Source organism: Bombina bombina, chromosome 1 (genome assembly GCF_027579735.1).
Source record: "Bombina bombina isolate aBomBom1 chromosome 1, aBomBom1.pri, whole genome shotgun sequence".
Lineage (NCBI taxonomy): Eukaryota > Metazoa > Chordata > Amphibia > Anura > Bombinatoridae > Bombina > Bombina bombina.
Window position 1 is genome coordinate 917,968,086 of NC_069499.1, and position 25,688 is coordinate 917,993,773.

The 25,688-nt window shown below is 42.0% G+C and overlaps 1 protein-coding gene across 2 annotated transcripts in view; it reads right to left on the bottom strand.

The window, feature by feature from the left end:
* Window positions 1-25,688, bottom strand: part of PIEZO1 (piezo type mechanosensitive ion channel component 1) — a 627,492-nt gene that overhangs the window by 336,334 nt on the left and 265,470 nt on the right. For both annotated transcript variants that reach the window (XM_053706596.1, XM_053705806.1), the window contains exon 3: window positions 11,142-11,264. In XM_053706596.1, the coding sequence (XP_053562571.1) occupies window positions 11,142-11,264 (123 nt within the window). The remainder of the gene's footprint in view (window positions 1-11,141; window positions 11,265-25,688) is intronic.

A 25,688-nucleotide genomic window follows, 5' to 3' on the forward strand; every position in this document is an offset into this window, starting at 1 on the left:
CTCTGTATTGTAATGACCAATCTGGGATAACATTTTTGATACAAACCTTTAAATTTTGTAGTAAATAAATTCAGTAGTTTTCAAGATCTTTAAGCGAAAATATTTTATGTTTTCTCCACTGGGAGCCATCAGGTTTATATTGCAAGCTACTTGTCACGGATACCAGACTGCCAAAGCTACCCGCACCCCCCTACTACCTGGCTCACTGCTAATTACACCAGTTTGGTCCATTTCATGGCTTACGGGGTCTCCCCAAACCTTCCTGTGTCATGTTTTACTGTTTGTACCTCCTCATGGAAGAGCTGATCCCATGCTGCCTGACCACTCTGACTGGCCGGGCTCCTGGAACCACTGGCTGGCCAGACTACCCGGGACGCCCACTAACCTTTACCCCTGGTCGCTCCAGAGGCCCTTTGTCCCAGAGCTACGCTCTTTTGGGGATTTGTTGTTCTCTTGATGGACAAGGGCTGGGGTGAGCTCCCTCGGGAACCGGGGATTTTGGACACCCCCACCTCCATATCTTTACCAGGGTGCAACTCCGGTTCCAACAACACCCTGGAAGTCCTGCCGGTCCCCCGGGATCACCCCGAAACCATGACCTAGGTACTGTGGGGACTCTATGGGACTTTGGCTCCTATGGAGGCGCTGGCCTGTCTGGAAGGGCTGGAATGGCGGGAGATCTTGGGATCAGATAAGGCTCTGAATGTGTATATAAGCTGTGTGGTTTTACCAATAAAGGCAGTTCTTATTTCACCTGAATACTGGTCTTGTCTGGTTATTTGGGTGGGCTCTGGCTATAATCACTTTCCAGCTATACAGCTGCAGGTTCTGGGGAGGAAACAGGACCTTTTGTCGGAGCTACCCAGTCGGGTAGCCGGTGTCCATCACATTGGCTGGCAGAGGTGGGATCTGCTTCTTCCACACGGTTCCTGCTGACAGAGGAGAAGCGCCACAGTAGCTTGCAACTATGGAAGCCGAGTTCCTATGGAGAGTACAAGAGGCGCTGGCCCAGCTGGACGATCCTGGTTCTGAACAGGACGAGCTGAGATGGAGGAAAATTATCCGCTAGCAACTATAGAGGGAGGCTCTTCAACAAGAACAGGACTGTTATGGAAAGGTCCTCCCCACCGCTGATGAAAGGAACTGGTTTCCTGCTAGACTTACAAGTGCCTTTCCTGGGAGGGCAGCCCAGGGAGGAATGGCAATTTACACTAGATGGACTGGTCCAGGCAGAAATATGTCTGGAGGACGGCTACAGGGCCCTCTGATGGCACGCTATGCAAGCGCGGCCATGGCTGGAGGATGACGTCCCCCCCAGAGGGCTTTGGCTTGGGCGGCCCTGGATTGCTATTTGAAAAGCTGGCAAAAGACCCAGACTTTGGGACTGAGGCGGAGTGGAGACCGGAGGACATTAGTGAGTACCGAGAGAGATTGCTGAATCTCTCGGGGGTACCCTGGCTACAAGCCGATCTTGATTTTATAAGTGTCCAGGAATAGAAGCTGGAAGTGGTCTACAAAAAGCTGCTAGACTCGGCTCAGCCCGGTGAGGCTCCCTTTGCCTGGGACTATCAGGTGGCAATAGCCGAAAGCTCTGAAGCCCTTGATGAAAGGTCAGCAATGGGGGCGTTTGACAGTGGGCTCTACCCCCCTCTACAGAAGCAGAGCTCCTATGGCATAGACAGCAAATACTGTCCCATCTTGACTAACCTGTTTCTGCACAGGGTGAGATGGGATGGAGGGATGCAGCTACCCAGCAGCTGGTCGAGGGTTCAAGGGATGGAGAAATCGTCTCATCCCCCAAGTAGCAGAGCCATTTCCAGGGAAAGGAGACGGCCTGTCTCTCTCCCCAGTGACAGAATGATTTACAGGGAGAAGAGACAGCCGGTCTCTCTCCCCAGCGACAAAAAACCCTCCAGGGAGCGGAGACAGCCGGTCTCCCTTCCCAGCGGCAGATCAGTCTCCAGGGAGAGGAGGTAACCGACCTCTCTCCCCAGCGATGGAACCTGTTCCCGGGAGAGGAGACAGTCGTTCTCCCTCCCCACTTTCCAGAAGAGGAGGTAGCCGGTCTCTCTCCCCAGCAGCAGAGCCAATCCCAGGGAGTGGAGGTAGCCGATCTCCCCCCCAGCAGCAGAGCCCTTTCCAGGAAGAGGAGATGGATTATCCCTCTCCCCAGCAACTTGGCGTAATCAAAAGAAAGGAGGTCAGCAGCCTCACCCCCCGGCGGCAGTGGCCAACCACCAAAATGGAAGGGAGTTTGGGGTCTGGATAGCCCTGTTTCCCCGAGTTTCCAGAGACTATGAGAGGTGGAGGACCCTGGTACAGAATTGGGGTTCCTGGGGCTGTGGAGGCGACCAAAGGTACTCCCTGACATCACCACAGGAGAAGGACCGGAGCTGAGCCCTGAGAGGGAGATTGATCACTGCCCTCCACCACAACTACTGGATTATACTGGAGAAGCAGTGGATACTGTAGGTCCGGATTTTGTCCCTGTGGTCCTGGAGGAGGCTAAGGTGGTCCCCTGTATCAACCCAGTGGAGGAGTTATGCATCCCAGAGCCAGGGAGTGACAGCCCTGGAATAGTAGTTGGGGTCCATCCAGCAGTGAAGCTGCCAACTGGGCCGGTGGGTGCTATTCACTGCCCTTTCCCCATCCAGGAGGATTTTTCAGTGGGGGGAGAGTGAAACTACAGCCCCCACCTGTGAACCCCAGGAATAGGGGGCAGTCTGCCCCGGTCCCCAACCTTGGGCTGCAGCAGCCCCATCTTTTCTCTAGCGGCAGATGTCTTTCATGGAAGAGTCAGGAGGCCCCTCTGTGACTGTGACTTGTGGGAGGGCACATGTTCTGGGGCCAGCACTGGAAACCTGTTTTGAGACCTGGCATTATGTGAATATCCCTGCTCCCCAGGGCACAGCGGATAAAGACCAGCGGGGAGCAAGAAGGATGCCACAAGCCCAGGGGGGATGAGATAACCTCTCCCGGCAACCTACAATTTAAGGGCCACCACCAGACAGACCCAAGCTAACACGTTGGGGTCTAGCTGGGTCTGCCGGACTGGGGGGGGAGCAATGTCATGGATACCAGACTGCCAAAGCTACCTAGTTTTGGCCCTTTCATGGCTTACGGGATCTCCCAAAACCTTCCTATGTCATGTTTTACTGTTTGTACCGCCTCATAGAAGAGCTGAGCCCTTGCTGCCTGATCTCTCTCTGACTGGCCGGGCTCCTGGAACCACTAGCCGGCCAGACAACCCCGGACGCCCGCTAACTTTTACCCCAGGTCGCTCCAGAGGTCCTTTGTCCCAGAGCTCCGCTCTTCTGGGGATTTGTTGTGTGGACAAGGGCTGGGGTGATTGCCGAGGGGGTGCTCCCTTGGGAACCGGGGGTTTGGACACCCCCACCTGCATATTTTTACCAGGCTGTAACTCCGGTCCCCAGTAACGGATCATGCCACTTTTTGGATTGTGGCATCTGGGGACAGACAGCTTTCCAACGACACACCGGACGTTCTGCCGCACCCCGAAACCGCGACCTAGGTACTGTGGAGACTCTATGGGACTGTGGATCCTATGGAGGCGCCGGACTGTCTGGAGGGGCGGGGGCTCTAAATGTGTATATAAGCTGTGTGGTTTTCCCAATAAAGGCAGTTCTTGTTTAACCTAAATAATGGTCTTGTTTGGTTATTTGGGTGGGCTCTGGCTATAATCACTTTCCAGCTATACAGCTGCCGGTTCTGGGGAGGAAGCAGTACCTTCTGGCGGAGCTACCAAAATGGTCTAAAACCCTGTCTACACAACCCAGATCCAAAAATTAAAGGGACACTCAAGTCAAATTAAACTTTTATGATTCAGAAAGAGCATGCGGTTTTAAGACGCTTTCCAATTAACTTCCATTATCAAATTTTGCAGTGTCTTTTTATATTCACACTTTCATGAGAACAAGCTCCTACTGATCGGCTGATGTCTGTCACATGATACAGGGGACCGGAAAATGGGAGAAAAAAAATAAATTTGTCAGAAAAAAAATTCTTCTGCTTATTTAAAATTCAGAGTAGGTGTGAAATCATTGTATTTTTATTATGCGCTTGTTAATTATGCAATTCCACTGCATTGAGTGAACCTTTAAAATGCTGCAGAAATAATGGTACTTATGACATTACAGTAATGTGACTGCCTCATACTAAGGGCTAGATTTATCAGAGCTGAGGCAGACAGGGGCACGTATACGCGTCCCTGTACGCCTCAGCTTGCCTGTGGCGGGGCAAAATTATCCGCAGGTAATCACCATTGCACATGAGTGCAATTTTGCACTTGCGTGCAATCCCGCCCCCTGGCCGCACACAGCCAATCACGCGTGGGCTGGAGCTGTCAATCTCCTCGGTTGGACTAGACCATAGAGATTGAATTTCCCCACCTTAGAGGTGGCGAAGAGGTTAGGGAAGCGGCGGTCTGGTGACCGCTGCTTGTTAGATTACGGCGAGCAAGTTCTTGTGAGAACTTGCAGCCGTAGGGCTTTGATAAGTCGAGCCCCAAGGCTTTGATAAGGGGACAGAGCAAAATTTTAGTAAATTTCTAACATTACAAAAAATTCCCACTGAATACACTCCAGGAAATTCAAGTAATTCCTTTAGTAAAGAAACAGGTGACTGGCATGGTGGCCATACAGAAGGCTCCCTGGCATTTTGGGGAAGTTCACTCAGAACATACACATTACAAAGTCCAGCCCTTAGTCCTCAAGATCGCTCAAATAAGTAAATTAATATCTTACCTAAGTGAAGGGAAATATGCTCCATTTCAAAATGAAACATTTCACACAGCTCATTCTGCAAGACCGTTTCAGTGAAATCTTATATAGTCAATAGAAAGACTTGCAGAGGAGAGCTAGTTAGTCAATATAATCTTCTCTCTCAGGGCAGCCAGCAAGTGTTATGGCAACACAAACACATTTACTAATCTTTAACATAATAACTAGTAAGCATACCTAATATAGCCCATTTTATTGTTAGCTGAAAACTAAGCTTAAGAGTTCAGATGTGCCACTCATTTTTACTTCTTTTTTAATGGCACTTGGGAGTGCTGCACTTAGGGCTGACACGACTTCTGATAGCATGCGTTTCACATTTCTGCCTGGCTGTCTGGAATTGTAGTTTTTCAGCTCATCGCTCCTCTATAGGATCGCATACAGTGCTAGAGGCAAATCACACCATGTTCAGGAAAAACCCAAACAAAACAGCAGCCAGACAGCCCGGGGGGATATTAATGCTTTTTATAAATATGAAGTGCACTACTGTACATTTTAAGTGCGACCCTGTAAAGTCATCTACACAAAATGATATACTAGAAAATAATCAAGATGATGTCATAAAAATGACTGTCTGATATGAACATAAAGTGTTTTCAGAGCAGAAGCTACAAAGATGGTTGCTATAAATCAGATTAGATATATTTCTATTAAAAACTATAATAAAACTCTTTAGAACAATCATTTAGTGACAATTCTGAATGAGAACACTAACCATTATTATTATCGGTTATTTGCAGCGCGCCAACAGATTCCGCTGCGCTCTGTTACAACTAGGATTTGGTGAGATTCCGCTGCGCTCTGTCACAACTAGGATTTGGTGAGATTCCGCTGCGCTCTGTCACAACTAGGATTTGGTGAGATTCCGCAGCGCTCTGTTACAACTAGGATTTGGTGAGATTCAGCTGTGCTCTGTCACAACTAGGATTTGGTGAGATTCCTCTGCGCTCTGTCACAACTAGGATTTGGTGAGATTCCGCTGCGCTCTGTCACAACTAGGATTTGGTGAGATTCCGCAGCGCTCTGTTACAACTAGGATTTGGTGAGATTCAGCTGTGCTCTGTCACAACTAGGATTTGGTGAGATTCCGCTGCGCTCTGTCACAACTAGGATTTGGTGAGATACCGCTGCGCTCTGTCACAACTAGGATTTGGTGAGATTCCGCAGCGCTCTGTTACAACTAGGATTTGGTGAGATTTAGTGGTGGTCAAAAAGAGAGGGGACAACATTGCCACTATTGCAGCTCAGGTCAAAACAGCCACTGTTCTAAATCTTGTCTTCAGAAAATGTTTGAAAATCTCTATTAAAGGAATAGGAAAGTCAAAATTAAACTTGTATGATTCAGATAGAGCATTTCATTTTAAGACACTTTTAAATTCACTTCTATATTCAAATGTGCTTCGTTCTCTTAGTATCCCTTGTTAAAAAATGAATGCGCACATATCATACACTAATGGGAGCTGCTGCTAATTGGTGCCTGCAAACATTTGTCTCTTGTGATTGGCTAAAAAGATGTTTTCAGCTTCCTGTCAGTAGTGCAATGCTGTCCCTTCAGCAATGGATAACAAGAGAATGAAAAAAATTTGATAATAGAATTAAAATTGGAAAGTTGTTTAAAATTGTATGTTCTATCTGAATCATAAAAGAACATTTTGGGGTTTACTATCCCTTTAATACTGTGATATTTTAATAGGATGCAATAGAATTTAAAGGGAGATTGAACTTATAAATTTCCCCATAAAATAATTAATGTAATGAATTAAAATGAAACATTGTTACTTATTATGCTTGATTTTGCTGTAACAAAATGTGCCTCTCCCACACACCCCTAGAGGGACTGAAAGCCACATTATGCAATTTAAGCAAATTGCCTAAACCAGCTACATACTACACAGTGATTGCTTGAAGCAGTGTACATTTACTTACAGCTAGGTCACATTAACCACAATCATGGGAGATCAGACAAACATACTCAGTAGGGCTTCCATGCAGTTTTGCAAATCAGTGAGAATTGTAAATGCTTTTCAAACATTTATTTTGTATGTAGATTGTTTGCAATATTGTAATCAATTTCTGATGTATACTGTGTACATATAAAAATTACTTAAAGGGACAGTCTACACCAGAATATTTATTGTTTTAAAAGATAGATAATCCCTTTATTACCCATTCCCTAGTTTTGCATAACCAACACTGTTATATTAATATACTTTTTACCTCTGTGATTATCTTGTATCCAAGCCTCTGCAAACTGCCCCTCATTTCAGTTCTTTTGATAGACTTGCATTTTAGCCAATCAGTGCTGGCTCAGAGGAACTCCACGTGCGTGAGCACAATGTTATCTATATGAAACACATGAACTAACACCCTCTAGTGGTGAAAAACTGTCAAAATGCCCTGAGATGAGAGGTGGCCTTCAAGGGCTTAGAAATTAGCATATAAACCTCCTAGGTTTAGCTTTCAACTAAGAATACCAAGAGAACAAAGCAAAATTGGTGATAGATGTAAATTTGAAAATATTATCTGAATAATGAAAGTTTGTTTTTGCCTAGACTGTCCCTTTAAATGGCAAAGTAAATGTAAACAGTTGTAAATCATAAAAAAAACAAAATACAACAAAAGCAAGACATTTTGTCTGTTAAAGAACAGGGATGTAGCCTAGGGATCGGCTAGATGACAACGAGAGCTGACTAAATGGGACAAATGTAGAAGACATTAATAAAGAAGAATGAGAGAGATGGAACAGGAAAGTTACTAACTGAAAAAGTAAAATTCCAGTAAAACCCTGTGTGGGTTGCGATTTGTAGCAGGATAGGATTTGCAAATGGAAATAAACATTTCCTTCCAAAATATCCAGCAGTTTGTGTGGAACATGGAGAGCGCTTAGTGCTGGAATAGATATCATGGTCTATTGCAGAAAGTAAAACAAATGACTTTCACACATGACAGATACGGCATCTATTTGCGTTCCCTTTTGTACTGTTGTAAAACTTTAGAGCACATCACTTATAGCGCCTTTAAAGGGACACTAAACCCCAAAAAAATATTTCATGATTCAGGTAGATAATACAATTTTAAATAACTTTCCAAATAACTTCTATTATCTAATTTTCTTAATTCTTTAGATATCCTTTGTTGAAGAAATATCAATGCACATGGGTGAGCCAATCACACGAGGCATCTATGTGCATCTACCAATCAGCAGCTACTGAGCATATCTAGATATGCTTTTCAGCAAAGCATATCAAGAGAATGAAGCAAATTAGATAATAGAAGTAAATGAAAAAGTTGTTTAAAATTGCATGCTCTTTCTAAATCATGAAAGAAAAAATTTGGGTTTCATGTCCCTTTAAGTGAGTTAAATGATTATCAGTACAGAACAAGGGCAGCCTGAGATCTATCAGTAGATCTGTAAGTGCTGACCAATAGATCACAATATGTTGTACGAGTTCCCGTCTCCCTCTGATCAGTGAGTTAAAGGGACATACTGTAAAACTGCTGGACACAGCTGTGGAAGTTAAGAAGCATGCACAAAAAGATTAAAAGATTGAGAAAAATAAAGCTAACATTAAAAAATTTGAATATGCAGTATGACGGAAGTCACAAAAGGCTTTCAAAGAAGTAAAATCTGGTCTAACATAAAAAGTGCAGAAATCATGCAAAAAGTTGGATGAAAAGTGTTTTCTGATCAACTGAAAGATCAATATTGAATTGTTGGAAGACAAAATATTAGCATTGTTAATAGTGTGCAAATCCATGTGATATCCACTCTTTTGCTGGACTCGAACACTTCTGAATTTAAAAAATACATAGTGAATGTACTAAACACTTTGCATGGGACATTAAATGGACTTTATAGTATATTTGTACACAAAGAGGTTAATCGTTTAGTTAAAATCAGCTTGGATAATTAACAATAGTTCTTCTGTTGATTTAGACAGCCTCAGTTGCTTCTGTCTCTTCATAAAATCCAGACAGTCTTGATGACGTTGAGATCAGGCCTCTGTGGGGGCCATACCCTCACATCCAGGACTCCTTGTTCTTCTATATTTTGAAGATAGTTCTTAATGACTTTGGCTGTATGTTTGGGGTCATTTGCATGCAGAATAAATTTGGGGCCAATCAGATGCCTTCCTGATGGTATTGCTTGATAAATAAAGTATGTGCATGTACTTTTTAGCATTGAGGAGACCATTCATTTAGCAAAAATCCCCAGTACCATTCGCAGAAATGCAGCCCCAAACTTGTAAGGAACCCCCAGCATTCACTGTTGCAGCCGCAATGTGTATAATTGAAATAGCCTTACTGTAAGTAGCCAATAATAGTTCTATATCTGCCTAGTTTCGATCGGATTAAATTTTGCCTTGATCCGATGCAGGTGTACAATATGGCAGAGAACAGTGTTTTGACAGCTGTCAAAATGATATACATTGAGGCTGCGTGGTGATGCTGCTAAGCGAAGCACACTGATGACGTCATCAGAATGCTGTGGCAGGACGAGTCACGCTGATCTCGGCGTGCCTGTTGTGAATAATGATAATGGTGTGTAGGTATATAAGGTGATAGCGGTTTTGATCATTTTAGCTGTTGTTTGATGGTGATGTTTTGCATTTGATAAAGGAACTGATCCGGTTCCGAAACATAATGTGATTTTCAGCAAGTTGGCCATTAAAAGTAAAATTTTAAGTCCAAAGAGTGACTTTTTCGTCTTTTGATATTGAAATTCATTATTAGCACCTTGGCATTTGTAACTGTTACATAGAGTGTATGTATGTGTATATATATATATATATATATATATATATATATATATATATATATATATATATATATATATATATAATAATCCAACTTGTAAGTGCACTCTCACTGACCACCAAATAAAGTCACTGGACCAGGATGCAATGTAGGTCGTACAGCAAAATCTAACGAAAATTGCACTCTCTGACCTGTGGTGATTACTTAAAGGAGGACGGTTACGATACCACTCCGGTGCGTGTAACACGCAGATGAAAAAGAATTGTTGTCTTGATAAAGGCTCAACTATAAAGTTTAAAGGGACAGTCAACACCAGAATTTTTGTTGTTTAAAAAGAAAGATAATCCCTTTATTACCCATTCCCCAGTTTTGCATCACCAGCACAGTTATAATAATACACGTTTTACCTCTGATTATCTTGTATCTAAGCTTCTGCTGACTGCCCCCTTATTTCAGCTCTTTTGACAGACTTGCATTTTAGCCCATCAGTGCTCAGCTCACTCCTAGGTCACTTCATGAGCATGAGCTCAATGTTAACTATATAAAATGCATGAACTAATGCCCTCTAGTGGTCACAATGCATTCAGATTAGAGGCAGTCTTCAAGGTCTAAGAAATTAGCATATGAACCTCCAAGGTTTAGCTTTCAACTAAGAATACCAAGAGAACAAAGAAAAATTGGTGATAAAAGTAAATTGGGGAGTTGTTTGCATGCCCTATTTAAATCATGGAAGTTTTTTTTGGACTTGACTGTCCCTTAATTTCTGGATTGCACCCGGGTTGTGTGAAGATAATAGTGGTACAGTGGTTGGCTTCAGACTGCTATATAAATAAATATATATATAAAAAAATAAAAAAAAAATATATATATATATATATATATATATACACACACACAAATATATACACATTTAAACACATAGAAACAAAGTATCCACACTCACAAGCTTTCCAATAGATCTGTGTTTATATATATATATATATATATATATATATATATATATATATATATATATATATATATATATATATATATATATATATATATATAGTGACCATATTGACGCTTTAAAAAGGGACACATATGAAAAATACATATGTCAGGGTTCTTATACAAAACATTTATTAAAACAGCCCTGACATATGTATTTTTCTTATGTGTCCCTTTTTAAAGCGGCAATATGGTCACCCTATATATATATATCCATAAAGGGTCAGCACACCTTCAAAATCTTCTCTGCTGTAGTCCTTCCAATTATTTATAAGAATCATGAAGACACAGCTCCTTGTTTTGCAAACATTATGTGTTTATTCCATTGTTTCGGCCCCCATTTGGAATAAACACATAATGTTTGCAAAAGAAGGAGCAGTGTCTTCATGATTCATATATATATATACATGAAACACTTATTGAGGGCATTTTGGTAGGATTTGGATAAAATTAAAGGCAAAATGTGGAGTCATAATAGAAGGTGAAGAATGATCACATCATGTGTGCGTATACAAATGAGAGAGAAAGAGTGCGAGCAACAAAGAAAGATGAAGAAATAAAAATGAAAGAGAAAGAAAGAAAGCAGAAGGTACTTACAGTTATAACCAAGCATATCGTCCAGTCCAGGTACAGTATACAGACACACCTGAAAGGTTAGGTGAGCAGTGAGGAAGAGAATGCTGGTAGCAAGGAGAGCCTTCATCAGACGTCCAGTATGACCTACAAGATGAAAAAAGGAAATACACTTAGAAACAACAAATTAGAAATAATTATCATCCTTTAATAGATAATACAGATTTTTCACCTGAAAACAGTAACTTTATTCAGCACAATCAGCCCTCAATCTTTAAAAACAAAATTCTAAAAACAAAAAAAGAAAATTAAGACAAATAACTAATTGCAGAGGGGTTAAACACATAATTAAAGTCGGATCCAGAGCAGCAATGTAATACTGGGAACTAGTTGAAAACATCTGGTGAGCCAATGACAAGAGACTGAGCTGCTTCTTATTCCTTCCTCTCCGAGACATCCTACACCTGACATTTCACTTATAGTTGTAGACTCTATTCTCAGCACCTCACCCCAGATCCGCTGTCTTGGGGACACACTTGATTCTGGACTCATTCCATATAGTCAAGCTCTCACCAAATCCTGCCATGCACACCTACGCAACATTTCCAGAATTCAACCTTTCCTTACTCAAGAAACTATAAAAATACTAATTAACTCCCTTATTTCTTCACGCATTGATTACTGCAATTCACTTCTAAATGGCCTTTCCAAACACCACCTCTCCCCCCTCCAATCTATTATGAATGATTCAGCTAGATTCATCCACCTAAGTCACCGATCTACATTAGCTGTTCCGCTCTGCCAGTCTCTACACTGTCTCCCCATTAACTCTCGAATACAATTTAAAGTATTAACCCCCACTCACAATTAATATTGTTTTATATATATATATATATATATATATATATATATATATACACACACACACACACACACACACTGTATTTATATGTATATACTCTATACACTTTGGTTAATTAAAGCAAATTAAAACCAATGACGGGTTGAATTGTTGCCTTTGGGCCTGAGACTCCTCCTCTGTCACAAAGTCTTAACCACTTAAAGGGACATAATACTCATATGCTAAATCACTTGAAACTGATGCAGTATAACTGTAAAAAGCCGACAGGAAAATATCACCTGAGCATCTCTATGTAAAAAAGGAAGATATTTTACCTCACAACTTCCTTGGCTCAGCAGAATAAGTTCTGTGTAAAAAGTTATACTCAGCTGCTGCCCAGCTGCAGGTAAAAAAATTTTTTTAAAAATGAAGAAATGAACAGCAGCCAATCAGCATCAACAGTGCTGAGGTCATGAACTATTTTACTGTGATCTCATGAGATTTCACTTAAAGGGACAGTAAACCTTAAAAATAATGTTATATAATTCTGCACATAGTGCAGAATTATATAACATTATTTAGGTGCTATAGCCATAAAATAATTTTTTACCTTTTAAAATGTAAAAATGTCAGCCTTTTACAGACCCGCTCTCTGCTCTCTGCTGAGCGGGTCTGTAATATTCAGTCAGCGCATCGGGCCAGCTGTATAGTCACAGCCCGGCCCGATCGCGCCATAAGACTAAGCGCAGCTCGCTCCTGTCACAGGAGCGAGCTGCACTTAGTGCTATGGCGCGGTCGGGCCGGGCTGTGACTATACAGCTGGCCCGATGCGCTGACTGAATATTACAGACCCGCTCAGCAGAGAGCAGAGAGCGGGTCTGTAAAAGGCTGACATTTTTACATTTTAAAAGGTAAAAAATGATTTTATGGCTATAGCACCTAAATAATGTTATATAATTCTGCACTATGTGCAGAATTATATAACATTATTTTTAAGGTTTACTGTCCCTTTAACTCTCATTTGATTTCATATTAAACTTCCTTAAACTGAATAGGGAAATAACATGAGAGTGTACGAGGCTCAATCCCTTAGTTGTCCCCGGACAGACATACTGATTTACTGCTTAGAAGTCCTTCACAATGAGATGTGGCTACTGAGGAACTTTTGAGGTAAAATATCTTTCTTTTTTACATAGAGATGTTCAGGTGATGTTTTCTAGTCAGCTTTTTACAGCTATACTGTATCACTTTCAAGTGTTTCAACATTTGGGTATCATGGCCCTTTAAGGTGCAATAGTCCTATTTCTGCTGAGGGGAGCTAAATAACGTCAGAGCAAGCCACACAGAAATGTAAGCACCATGTGATTAACACAGTGCAGGGGGGTCATACAGCAGGACTGCCAACAGGCTTGCATTTAGTGTAAAGTAGGAAGTGTTACTGCCCATTACTAGAGGATCTCACTATCCCCCTAACCGGACTGTGCTCCAGCACCTCCCACCACCAACAGCAGTGTTTACTGAAGTGTTTCTGTTCTCTGTCCAGAGGGAACTTAATTCCTCCTGCAAAAATAGTGCAGGAACTCCGTTCCCATGCATTCCTGCTCGACTTGACCCCTGACCCTAACCTATAAAGCACTCAACTACCTCGTTCTCAACTATACTTCATCTCTAAATACTCCCCATGCAGTCCTCTTCGATCAAACTCTGACCTACATCTCTCCACTCCTATTATATCTACATCCCTCTCATGCCTCCAAGACTTCTCACGCTGCTCCTGCCTTCTGGAACTTTCTACCCCGATCAGTCAGACTTTATCCAACATTGTATAGCTTCAGACACTCTTTGAAAACCCACCTTTTCAGAGCGGCTTACCATCTCTTCTCTGCTTTTCATCCTACCCAAAACAAATCTTGAACTGCCTTGACTTGTTGGTGCAACTACAATTCACGTGACAAGCTACTCCATACCTTATGTCTCTGTACCCTCAACTTGTAGATTGTAAGCTTTTCGGAGCAGAGCCCTTCTCCTTCTGTACTAGTTTTTTTTAGTCTGCTATGTATTTGTATCTTATCACAAATCTTTTTCATTGTATACTCCTGTCTCTGTACCCAGCACTACGGAAGTTTGCAGCGCTATACAAATTAATGATAACAATAATAATAATATGTAATCTGCAATCAGAAGTCAGCTGCTAGTAGATCATGTATGCCCTCGAGCCTACCTAGGTATGCAAATGATACCAAGGAGAACAAAGTAAATTTGATAATAGAAGTAAATTTAAGTCTCTTAGAACTGCAAGGTCTATCTGAATTCCGGTAATACAATATGTCATTAAAGTATAATTTTGTCTTTCATGTCCCTTTAAAGTAGGATTCCAAATAGGTACCCAGACTAATGCAGTTACCGCTAAAATTAATTTAAAATGAAAACAATGGCTTTTCCTTTTTTTAAATAGGGCAAATCGGTTGGGAGTCCATGAACAAAGCAAGGTGTGCATGGTATAATTATGTTTGTTTACAAATGAGTGTACTTTTATTTAAATATCTAAGCAAAAATAACTTTATGAGACTAATGGAGAAAACTGAACTAACTCAGTGAATACGATTGGTTGTTTGTCACAGGAGGTCAGGGAAAAGGGCATGGCCTAAGCAAAGAGCAAAAGTTTGCACAGAACGGATATAAACAGACACTTCTCAGCTTAAAGCATATTTATTGATATTAAATCAGATTGCCAAAAGCCACAGAAGCACAAATTAAATGTGTGTGCAATATTATTTTTATTAGCAAGTCATGTAATTTGTTTAATCCAAACATGGGAAGTTGATAACTGTACCTGCCGTTAGGTGTATGAGCCTTAACATGTTACTAGTTTATCTGTCTCTTTCCTAGCAAGGAAAACTTAGCTTTCTTCCACACTCCCTAAACTAGCTAAAAAGCAAAACCTAGGTTTTTAAAATGCATTGCCTGAACTAGTTATTTGATTTGCAGCATGTTCAGGTTACAAAAGTTGCATTGTAGTTTCCAAGGGAGTGTGGAACAAGCACAATGTTTACACAAAAGCAAGAAGTGTCAAGAAAGAGTGGGAGAGGAGAGACAAAGATTTTTTTTATTTCTTTTTGCACAGCTGGATTATTACATTAATTTATAAGATAATGGCTTGGACATATCTATTTAGGGTGAATGTTATATGGAGTTTTATGTAAATTATCTACATTCTTATTCAAGCTATACAGAAGATAACAGAACCTCCTGCATAGTATAACTTACGGTGCTAGTAATGATGGTGCTAACAGATCATGTAGTAGATAATTTCTATGTGCAAGTATAACCCAACTCATATAATGAGAAAATGGATTTATTGAACTCGTTTCTGCATCGATACACTAAGAGCCCTGCTCCAGTAAATGACGGCTAGATTACGAGTTGTGCGTTAGGCTTAAAAAGCATCGTTAATAGGTCCTAACGCTGCTTTTTAACACCCGCTGGTATTACGAGTCTTGCAGGTACAGGTGTACTGCTCACTTTTTTGGCCAGACTTGGAAATACCGCAAATCCACTTACGTAAATTGCGTATCCTCTTTTTTCAATGGGACTTGCCTAGCGCCGGTATTACGAGTCTGCCAAAAAGTGAGCGGTAGACCCTCTCCTGTCAAGACTGGTACCGCATTTTAAAGTCAGTAGTTAAGAGTTTTACACTACAATGCCGTAGCATAAAACTCTTAGCTAAAGTGCTAAAAAGTACACTAACACCCATAAACTACATATTAACCCCTAAACCAAGGCCCTCCCGCATCACAAACACTAAAAAAAAATGTAACCCTTAATCTGCCGAACCGGACATCGCCGCCACTATAATAAATATATGAACCCCTAAACCGCCGCACTCCCGCCTCGCAAACATTAGTTAAATATTATTAACCCCTAATCTGCCGTCCCTAACATCGCCGACACCTACCTACATTTATTAACCCCAAATCTGCCGCCCCCAACGTCGCCGCCACTATACTAAAGTTATTAACCCCTAAATCTAAGTCTAACCCTAACCCTAATACCCCCTAACTTAAATATAATTTAAATAAATCTAAATAAAAATTACTATAATTAACTAAATTATTCCTATTTAAAACTAAATGCTTACCTATAAAATAAACCCTAAGCTAGCTACAATATAACTAATAGTTACATTGTAGCTAGTTTAGGTTTATTTTTATTTTACAGGCAAGTTTGTATTTATTTTAACTAGGTAGAATAGTTACTAAATAGTTTATTAACTATTTAAAAACTACCTAGCTAAAATAAATACAAAAGTACCTGTAAAATAAAACTTAACCTAAGTTACAATTACACCTAACACTACACTATAATTAAATTAATTCCCTAAATTAAATACAATTAAAATAAAATTATCTAAAGTACAAAAAAACCCCACTAAATTACAGAAACTAATAAACAAATTACATGATGTTAACACTAATTACACCTAATCTAATCCCCCTAACAAAATAAAAAAGCCCCCCCAAAATAAAAAAAACCCTACCCTACACTAAATTACAAATAGCCCTTAAAAGGGCCTTTTGCGGGGCATTGCCCTAAAGTAATCAGCTCTTTTACCTGTAAAAAAAAATTACAACCCCCCCCCCACCACATTAAAACCAACCAACCACCCACACAACCAACCCTACTCTAAAACCCACCCAATGCCCCCTTAAAAAACCTAACACTAACCCCTTGAAGATCACCTTACCGGGAGAAGTCTTCATCCAACCGGGCCGAAATCCTCAACGAAGTCGGGAGAAGTCTTCATCGAAGCCGGGCGAAGTGGTCCTCCAAACGGGCAGAAGTCTTCATCCAGATGGCATCTTCTATCTTCATCCATCCGGCACGGAGCGGGTCCATCTTCAAGACATCCGATGCGGAGCATCCTCTTCATCCGACGGCTCTTCTGGAATGAAGGTTCCTTTAAATGACGTCATCCAAGATGGCGTCCCTTCAATTCCGATTGGCTGATAGAATCAGCCAATCGGAATTAAGGTAGAAAAAATCCTATTGGCTGATGCAATCAGCCAATAGGATTGAAGTTCAATCCTATTGGCTGATCCAATCAGCCAATAGGATTGAGCTGGCATTCTATTGGCTGTTCCAATTAGCCAATAGAATGCCAGCTCAATCCTATTGGTTGATTGCATCAGCCAATAGGATTTTTTCTACCTTAATTCCGATTGGCTGATAGCATTAGGTTAGGTTTAGGGTTAGACTTAGGTTTAGGGGTTAATAACTTTAATATGGGGGTGGCAGATTAGGGGTTAATAAATGTAGGTAGGTGGTGGCGATGTTAGGGCCGGAAGATTAGGGGTTAATAACTATAATGTAGGTGTCGGTGATGTTGGGGGCAGCAGATTAGGGGTTCATACAGTGGGGCAAAAAAGTATTTAGTCAGCCACCAATTGTGCATGTTCTCCCACTTAAGAAGATGAGAGAGGCCTGTAATTTTCATCATAGGTATACCTCAACTATGAGAGACAAAATGTGGAAACAAATCCAGACAATCACATTGTCTGATTTGGAAAGAATTTATTTGCATATTATGGTGGAAAATAAGTATTTGGTCACCTACAAACAAGCAAGATTTCTGGCTCTCACAGACCTGTATCTTCTTCTTTAAGAGGCTCCTCTGTCCTCCACTCATTACCTGTATTAATGGCACCTGTTTGAACTTGTTATCAGTATAAAAGACACCTGTCCACAACCTCAAACAGTCACACTCCAAACTCCACTATGGTGAAGACCAAAGAGCTGTCGAAGGACACTAGAAACAAAATTGTAGACCTGCAACAGGCTGGGAAGACTGAATCTGCAATAGGCAAGCAGCTTGGTGTGAAGAAATCAACTGTGGGAGCAATAATTAGAAAATGGAAGACATACAAGACTGATAATCTAACTCGATCTGGGGCTCCACGCTAGATCTCACCCCGTGTTGAAAAGGTAGCTGGAAAGCCCACTGCAAGTGGGAAATAAGACACTCCCCCCCTCCCCCTTCTTTTGCATATGAAAAGACCCTTTACACAAACAGGAGCGAGCTGGAGAAGGTAGCTGACGGTATTCAAATAATACTTTGGGGCTTGGTTAGGAGTCTAAAAATCAGAGCCATGTTATTTAAAAATAAGCAAAACTATACATTTTTAAAAAAAAACAAAAAACTTTATGGGCTATATAAATAGATCATCTACAAAACATTTATGCAAAGAAAAAATGAGTGTATAATGTCCCTTTAAGATAACATTTGCTAAAATTACATGGTTTCCATTTTTGTTGCACAAATTATCATTAAAGGGACACTGTACCCAAATTTTTTCTTTTGTAATTCAGAAAGAGCATGCAATTTTAAGCAACTTTCTAATTTACTCCTATTATCAATTTTTCTTCGTTCTCTTGCTATCATTATTTGAAAAAGAAGGCATCTAAACTTTTTTTTGGTTTCAGTACTCTGGACAGCAATTTTTTATTGGTGGATGAATTTATCCACCAATCAGCAAGGACAACCCAGGTTGTTCACCAAAAATGGGCCGGCATCTAAACTTACATTCTTGCATTTCAAATAAAGATACCAAGAGAATGAAGAAAATTTGATAATAGGAGTCAATTAGAAAGTTGCTTAAAATTTCATGCTCAATCTGAATCACGAAAGAAAAATTTTGGGTACAGTGTCCCTTTAAATCAATGTTTGCTAAATTATTCAATTAACTTGTGATTTGTATAGCTTAAAGGGACAGTCAAGTCTAAAAAAAACTTTCATGATTCAAATAGGCCATGTAATTTCAAACAACTTTCCAATTTACTTTTATCACTAATTTTGCTTTGTTCTCTTGGTATTCTTAGTTTAAAGCTAAACCTAGGAGGTTCATATGCTAATTTCTTAGACCTTGAAGGCCGCCTCTAATCTGAATGCATTTTGACAGTTTTTTGCCACTAGAGGGCATTAGTTCATGTGTTTCATATAGATAACATTGAGCTCATGCAAGTGAAGTTATCTAGGAGTGAGCACTGATTGGCTAAAATGCAAGTCTAAATAACAGAAAATGGTATAAGATTGCAAAGTAATACACTGGCAAAATCCTGTACCTGATTACATCTGGTGAGGCATATGTGAGGATACCAATGATACTAATTTGATAACAGAAGTAAAATAAAATTTTTCTTAAAATTGTATAAATGTGAGAAAATATATTGTATTACTGGATTTCACATACCAAAGCTAATCCTGTTTCCTATATTTATAACTAAATCCAAACTAAAAATTTAAATGATGCTTACCTGATCATTTTCTTTTCTTATGACGGGTAGAGTCCACAGCTGCATTCCTTACTTTTGGGAATTCAGAACCTGGCCACTAGGAGGAGGCAAAGACACCCCAGCCAAAGGCATAAATACCTCCCCCACTTCCCTCATCCCCCAGTCATTCTGCCAAGGGAACAAGGAACAGTAGGAGAAATATCAGGGTGTAAAAAGGTGCTAGAAGGTGGGAGTTATCCCAGCGCGTGAAGCTCGGGATAACACCCTACGGGTGATCCAGCTTGTTTCCTACGCACAGGCCAACTCCGCACCGTTGACCTTGGTGTCGACGGATGCGGAGAAAGCCTTCGATAGGGTTAATTGGATCTTTATGCGACACACGCTACAGAGGATGGGTATGGGAACACATTTTATAAATGTAGTCACTTCATTATACTCTAATCCCAATGCTAAGGTGCGTGTGAACGGCTTGTTCTCAAGCTCTTTTTCCATCTCTAATGGCACAAGGCAGGGGTGCCCATTGTCGCCCCTGCTCTTCGCCCTGATTATGGAGGTATTGGCGAGCCATATCAGAGCAAACCCAAAAATCAGGGGTATTAAAACGGGTAACTTGGAACACAAGTTGGCAATGTACGCCGATGATGTGCTTTTGACCTTGGCAGATAATGCCCTATCGTTGCAGACCTCACTAGAAGAATTTGAGAAATTTGGGCGGGTGTCGGACTTTTCACTTAACCTCTCCAAGTCAGAAATTATGAATGTTTCGATTCCCCGGGATACTTTTGTAGCACAGGGATTTCGATGCCCACTGAAGGTTACGACCAGCCACTTGAAATATCTAGGTATCTCGCTAGCCCCTTCGGTCAGAGATATCGTCAATGTGAATTATAAGCGCATTAGAGATGAGGTTTTGCGGGATCTTAAGTCGTGGGAAAAGGTGCTAGAAGAAGAAACTAAACTACGGCCGCCTCATTGATAAAACACGGGCGGGGAGCTGTGGACTCTTCCCGTCAGAAGAAAAAAAAAATATCAGGAAAGCATAATTTAAGTTTTTCTTCTTACTTTTGGGAAAACAATACCCAAGCTATAGAGGACACTGAATGCAAACAGAGGTACAGAAGGCGGTCCCTTCAAAAGGCCTGGTATTACCCATAAAAAAACAATATAAAAAAAGAAAACAAGGTAACTGCCCATCAGTTAAACCACCTGCAAAGCCTTACTGGAGACCACTCAAAATCTTTAGATTCTGCTGAGCACAATGCCTCAGAGAAGCCAAGTCCTGCAGGCTCCCATCGTACAAACTACCCAAAGGAAGTACCTCCCCCTACCCCCGAAGGACAGAAAGGAGTACCGAAGGAGATCCAAAGGACTATCAGACTAGGGAAGAAAACCCCAAGACAAGCAAAAAGAAGGTTGTTACAAGACAACCACCCAGGAGAAGAACTCTCTAGAAAGATGAGATCCTCCCCAGAGTGACACTCCCAACCAATGGGAGAGCGATCACGAGGAAGAACAAAATACACCCTCAGATCCTTTGACACAACACCAAATGACTGATGGTGAGCCAAGGAGACACAAGCTCCCCAGAATCCTAGCCCAGCAGATACAACTACTAAAACTAGACACAAACAGGTAGGAAACCCATATCAGGACTGAAGGTAACCCAGAGCCCATCAAAAGGATGGAGGATCTAAATATCCCAGCAGAAAAGGGTCTCATTGTGAAAAACAAAATCACAATGGACAGACTCGCGAGCTTCAGGACAGCAAAACTGACCCTAAGCCCTCATGGGACCCTATCGCACAGAGAGAGTGTCAGATTTTGATGACAACTCCCATCCAGGACGAATCCAGACCCCAAAAAGACATCAACACCAGCAGTGAAATGTAACCAGTGGAGAAAGGAACACCTGAGAACCCCCCACCAGGGAGGATAACAGGGCCAACAGAAGTACACGGTCAGACCCCACTCCGAGAAACGGACCCAGACCAAAAAGGACTGGCAACGCCCGCCTCAAGAGAGAACGGAGGGCCTAGGAGGAATGAACCCCTGATCAATTACTAGCATCAGACATGCTACCACGACTGCAAAACAGCTTACGAACACACATTCAAGATGTAATAGCTGCAGCTAGTTGCAAACTGCAAACCTTCCGCTTGCTAGGCAGATAGGCATACCATCCGGCCACTACAGGTGGCCCATAATAGACATGTCGTGCACGGGTCCGGAACCCTTGCACATTACCCTTCCCTAAAGAAGGAGCACTCTCCAAAAAAGGGAGATAGGGCACTGAGTCATAACGGTACCATAGTACTAGAACCCAACTCCATATATAGGGCACTGAGTCATAACGGTACCCTAGTACCAGAACCCGACTCCATAGCCTCTAGCACGCAAGGGAGGAAGAAAAATCATTGAAGAAGAATATAGAACGCACAGGGTCTTCCATGGAAGCCTGTAACACTTCTAAATCCTTCTCAAGAGGCCAAATGCCAAGGGGACCACTTCCCCAGCCGTAGACATGGCAAAGAGGCTTAAAGAGAAACGGTAAGCAATACCATTGAACAATAACTCAATGACCATTACCATCAGCACAGTTGAGGACAAACAGCCTTGACTCAAAATGCAAAGTTGCCACTGGTGACAACTGAAAGATGCATTCGAAAAGCATCAAATTAACCTCCAGGCAAGAACCAAAGCTCCCCTGAAGGTACAAGCGGACGTTCTAAACCCTTAAGTTCGAAACAGAACCACCCAGGACTGAATCTAATGATCTGGACCCAAAAACTCAGTCAAGAGACATGGCCCTAAGCCAGACCCCCCCCCCCCCGAAAACGGGGGCAGGCCGTATGACCTGAGGAAACTCCAGGTTACCTCATACGGAAAGAGCACTCTAGGTAGTGCATTTGAAAAAAATCTCAGACCAAGAGCATAGACAAATATCTAGATAGGTCTAAAAGATGACAAGCCACACCCTTAGGTGGTCCTGAACCCTGGACCCTCTGAGCTATAGCAGACACCACCCCAGAGAACAAGAGCCTAGAGATTCAAGTGCAATACTTCAAGAAAAATTATCCTTTTATTGCAATTTGTAATACAAAAGTGAAGAGACAATCAGCTGCAGCTGGATTCAAACTCTCCAGGTACCCCAAAGGTCACCAGGGACAGGGGTACATAAAATGGAGAACCCCCAACAAAGGCTGGCTTCAAACTCGCAACCTTAGCCATGTGGGCAACTGCTAACCCACTAGGCTACCTGGCAGGCTGAACAAGCCCCTTGGATGGACAGACAAAATCCCCACAGGATCACCCTCCCGGAAATCCCTGTACCACACAAGGAAGACCATAGAAAACCCCACAACTCCTCTGCGGAGCGAACCAGGGGCGGTAGCCGGGGGGAAAAGGGGGAGAAACTCAACCCCTGCGCTCCCTCTTATAAGAGCATGTGATATGCAGAAACAAGGCAAGACGGACATATCCGCACTTCCGAACTCAGATGACTGGACCACCCTAAAAGGGAAAAAAGCAGTCCCAGGAACATCAATAGGAACCGGAAACTACCACAAGAAAACAGACATCCGTAAGATACCAAGATAGAATGAAAAACGTAATTCAAACTAGTACCCGGGCTGTCCAGCGGTCATCCAGACCTCCAAACCCTTTTGAATGGGGAAACTTCGGTTCTGAGGCCAAGGACCTCCAGAACCCATGAGTTGACATAGACAGGTCCACACCCGGACCCCCACCTGAGGAAAACGGTAGAGAGACAAACCCTTCGACTCCGTTCACCGAAGACAAGGAGCAGGTTGACATATAAGAAAATGAAAACACCCCCTCAAGTAATTGGATAAAATAAACATAACACGAACACTTCATCAAAGTGAACGACTTAACACCCAACAAGATAACCAGCACACCGGCACCACATGGGTGACATGAACCATAGTGAACAGCAGCTAGCACCCGACCAGTACCTGCCCAGTACAAGTAACTCCCCTGAACAGTCCATGGTCCAAGAAAAAACGAAGCCCCAAAGGGATCGATTAACATAAACTATAATCATTTAGAAACTTGCAGCTTCCAAGGAAGTGCGCACGCGACCACAAAATCGCAAGTATCAGTTCCAGAGAAGAAATGTTCCCACAACGGACAATTATAACAGACATGAGCTTCATAAAACAACCAGATTCAAATAAAAGAAACAACGCCCAAGGAAAACAGCACGCCAACCATACCAGCTGATTAGAGGCCCCCATCCTCCAAAGATCAGAACTGGAACAGATACTTAAAAGAAAGAAAAATATTGGCAACGTTAAAGAGATTGACTTCATCACTTCACGTTTAACCCAGTTTGCGGTCCGGCACAGAAGACCGAGGATCCCTCGGCCCAGTAGGGCTGGAATCCTCCAGCACCGGCAAAACATGCCTTAGTAGAACACACAGGCGTGCCAGTCTATAAAGGAAGGCAAAATGATCCCCCACCGAGTCAATAGATGCCCCCGGCCCCGAGGGTAGGGCCCCTGAAGCCTCAGAGTCCATCGCTTCCCAAGAAGGTCTAACTGACTCAGGCGATCCCACGCCCAACGAACCCCGGTTAACAGAACACGGACAGTATCTTAAAAATACCTCTCTAGGGAGATATACATGTGCCAACACCATAGATATGGCCATGCGGAACCATGCTGTAACCTCTGGAGGAAACAAATCAATTCCAGAGGAGGAGTTACGGTCGTAGGGACACCTGCTTGCATAGCAAAGGAAGGATTTGGGGCACGCACCTCGTAGGACAAGGAATCCTCGGCGGATGGCTCAGTGCACTCTAAATTCCCTGATTCGGGGGAAGAGAGTACTCTAGAACGGCAATCGGTACATAACTGGGCATGGATAACCCGGGCCATTTCATATTCCTCACAAGACGTATACTCCGAATCGATATCTGTCTCCAAAAAATCTGAATCCTCCATGACTTGGAGATTGTAATTATGGACAAACACTAAAGGCACCTTACACACCCCAATGGCTGGGGCACTCACCACATCCCGTGAACCAAACAACTAGATTCCCTCCATCGCCACTCGGTCAAGGTGCAGCAATGGCATACAACGTGACCACATCCAGTCACGAGGTGCATCGTGTAAGCCAACAAAACGCGCCAGTCCCTAGGACCGCACAATCTAATGATTTAAGGCCGTTATGTCCAAATAGCCATGAGCCCAAATAACACTACACATTAGCAGATAAAATTACATAACAAACATGATTAAAGTCCCCCCTGTTCAATAACCCCCCTCAGGAGATATTAACCCTTGATTCCATTTAAGATAAAGGAGTCCCACTGGCGCCGCGGCTTGTATCGTTAACATTACATTCACATATCGAAATAAAATGAAACAATCTTACCGGAATCAACGTTGTGGAACAGGAACACGGCCCTTCAAGCGTGACAGATAGTAGCATCGCTTCTGACATGCACTTGAGTGAATAAAGGGAGGCAGAGAAACTTGTCACAGCTGATTGCCCAGGAGCTGTTAATAAGAGTCGGGATGGTTTCACAGAAGAACTCCCCCTGCATCTCTGGACTCTAACCTTCATCCATGCCCTCACTGAGAGGCTGACAGGATTACTTAAAACTCCAGTCCCATTTAGAAGATTACTACCCTCCATGAGAGACTATCTTCAATCTTCTGACACTTCTCTGCCAACCTCCTGAGACGAAAGGCAAAGAATGAATGGGGGATGAGGGAAGTGGGGGAGGTATTTAAGCCTTTGACTGGGGTCTTTGCCTCCTCCTGGTGGCCAGGTTCTGAATTCCCAAAAGTAATTAATGCAGCTGTGGACTCTTCCCGTTTGAGAAGAAAAGACATAGGGCAATATTACAAGTCGGGCAGCAAATTAGTTGTGAAAACTGTGCGCATTGTGGCATTTGGGGGTTGCACAGCTATTACAAGTTGAGATAGAACTTATTTTGCGCACGCTTTAAGCCACATAATGCAAACTGCAAAATTGCATGCATGTTCATGTATTACCCATAGAAGTCAATGGAGAAGACAAATAGAAAGAGAAACCCCCACAAAAACCCTAATATGTTGCGCAAAGCCCATGACGTATTCTCTTTAAAAAGTGTATAAAAAAAATGTGAATATTTCATATTGCGAAAATGTTTTCGCAACGGAATATATTCTATTTAATTCTAATATATATTTGATGGTTTTTGGATAGATATATTTATAGCAAGATATGTATATAATTATATATATGTCTAGATATCTCGAGATTTATATGCGAATATGTCTGAAAATCCATCTGAGCTATTGTTTAATGTGTATAAGATTGTAATGTGAAATCTTTTTATTATCTCCATAATTAAACATATCTCTATACATATAAATCCATGTTTCTCTATCTATATGTATTTATGTCAATGTAAAATCCCTGCATCT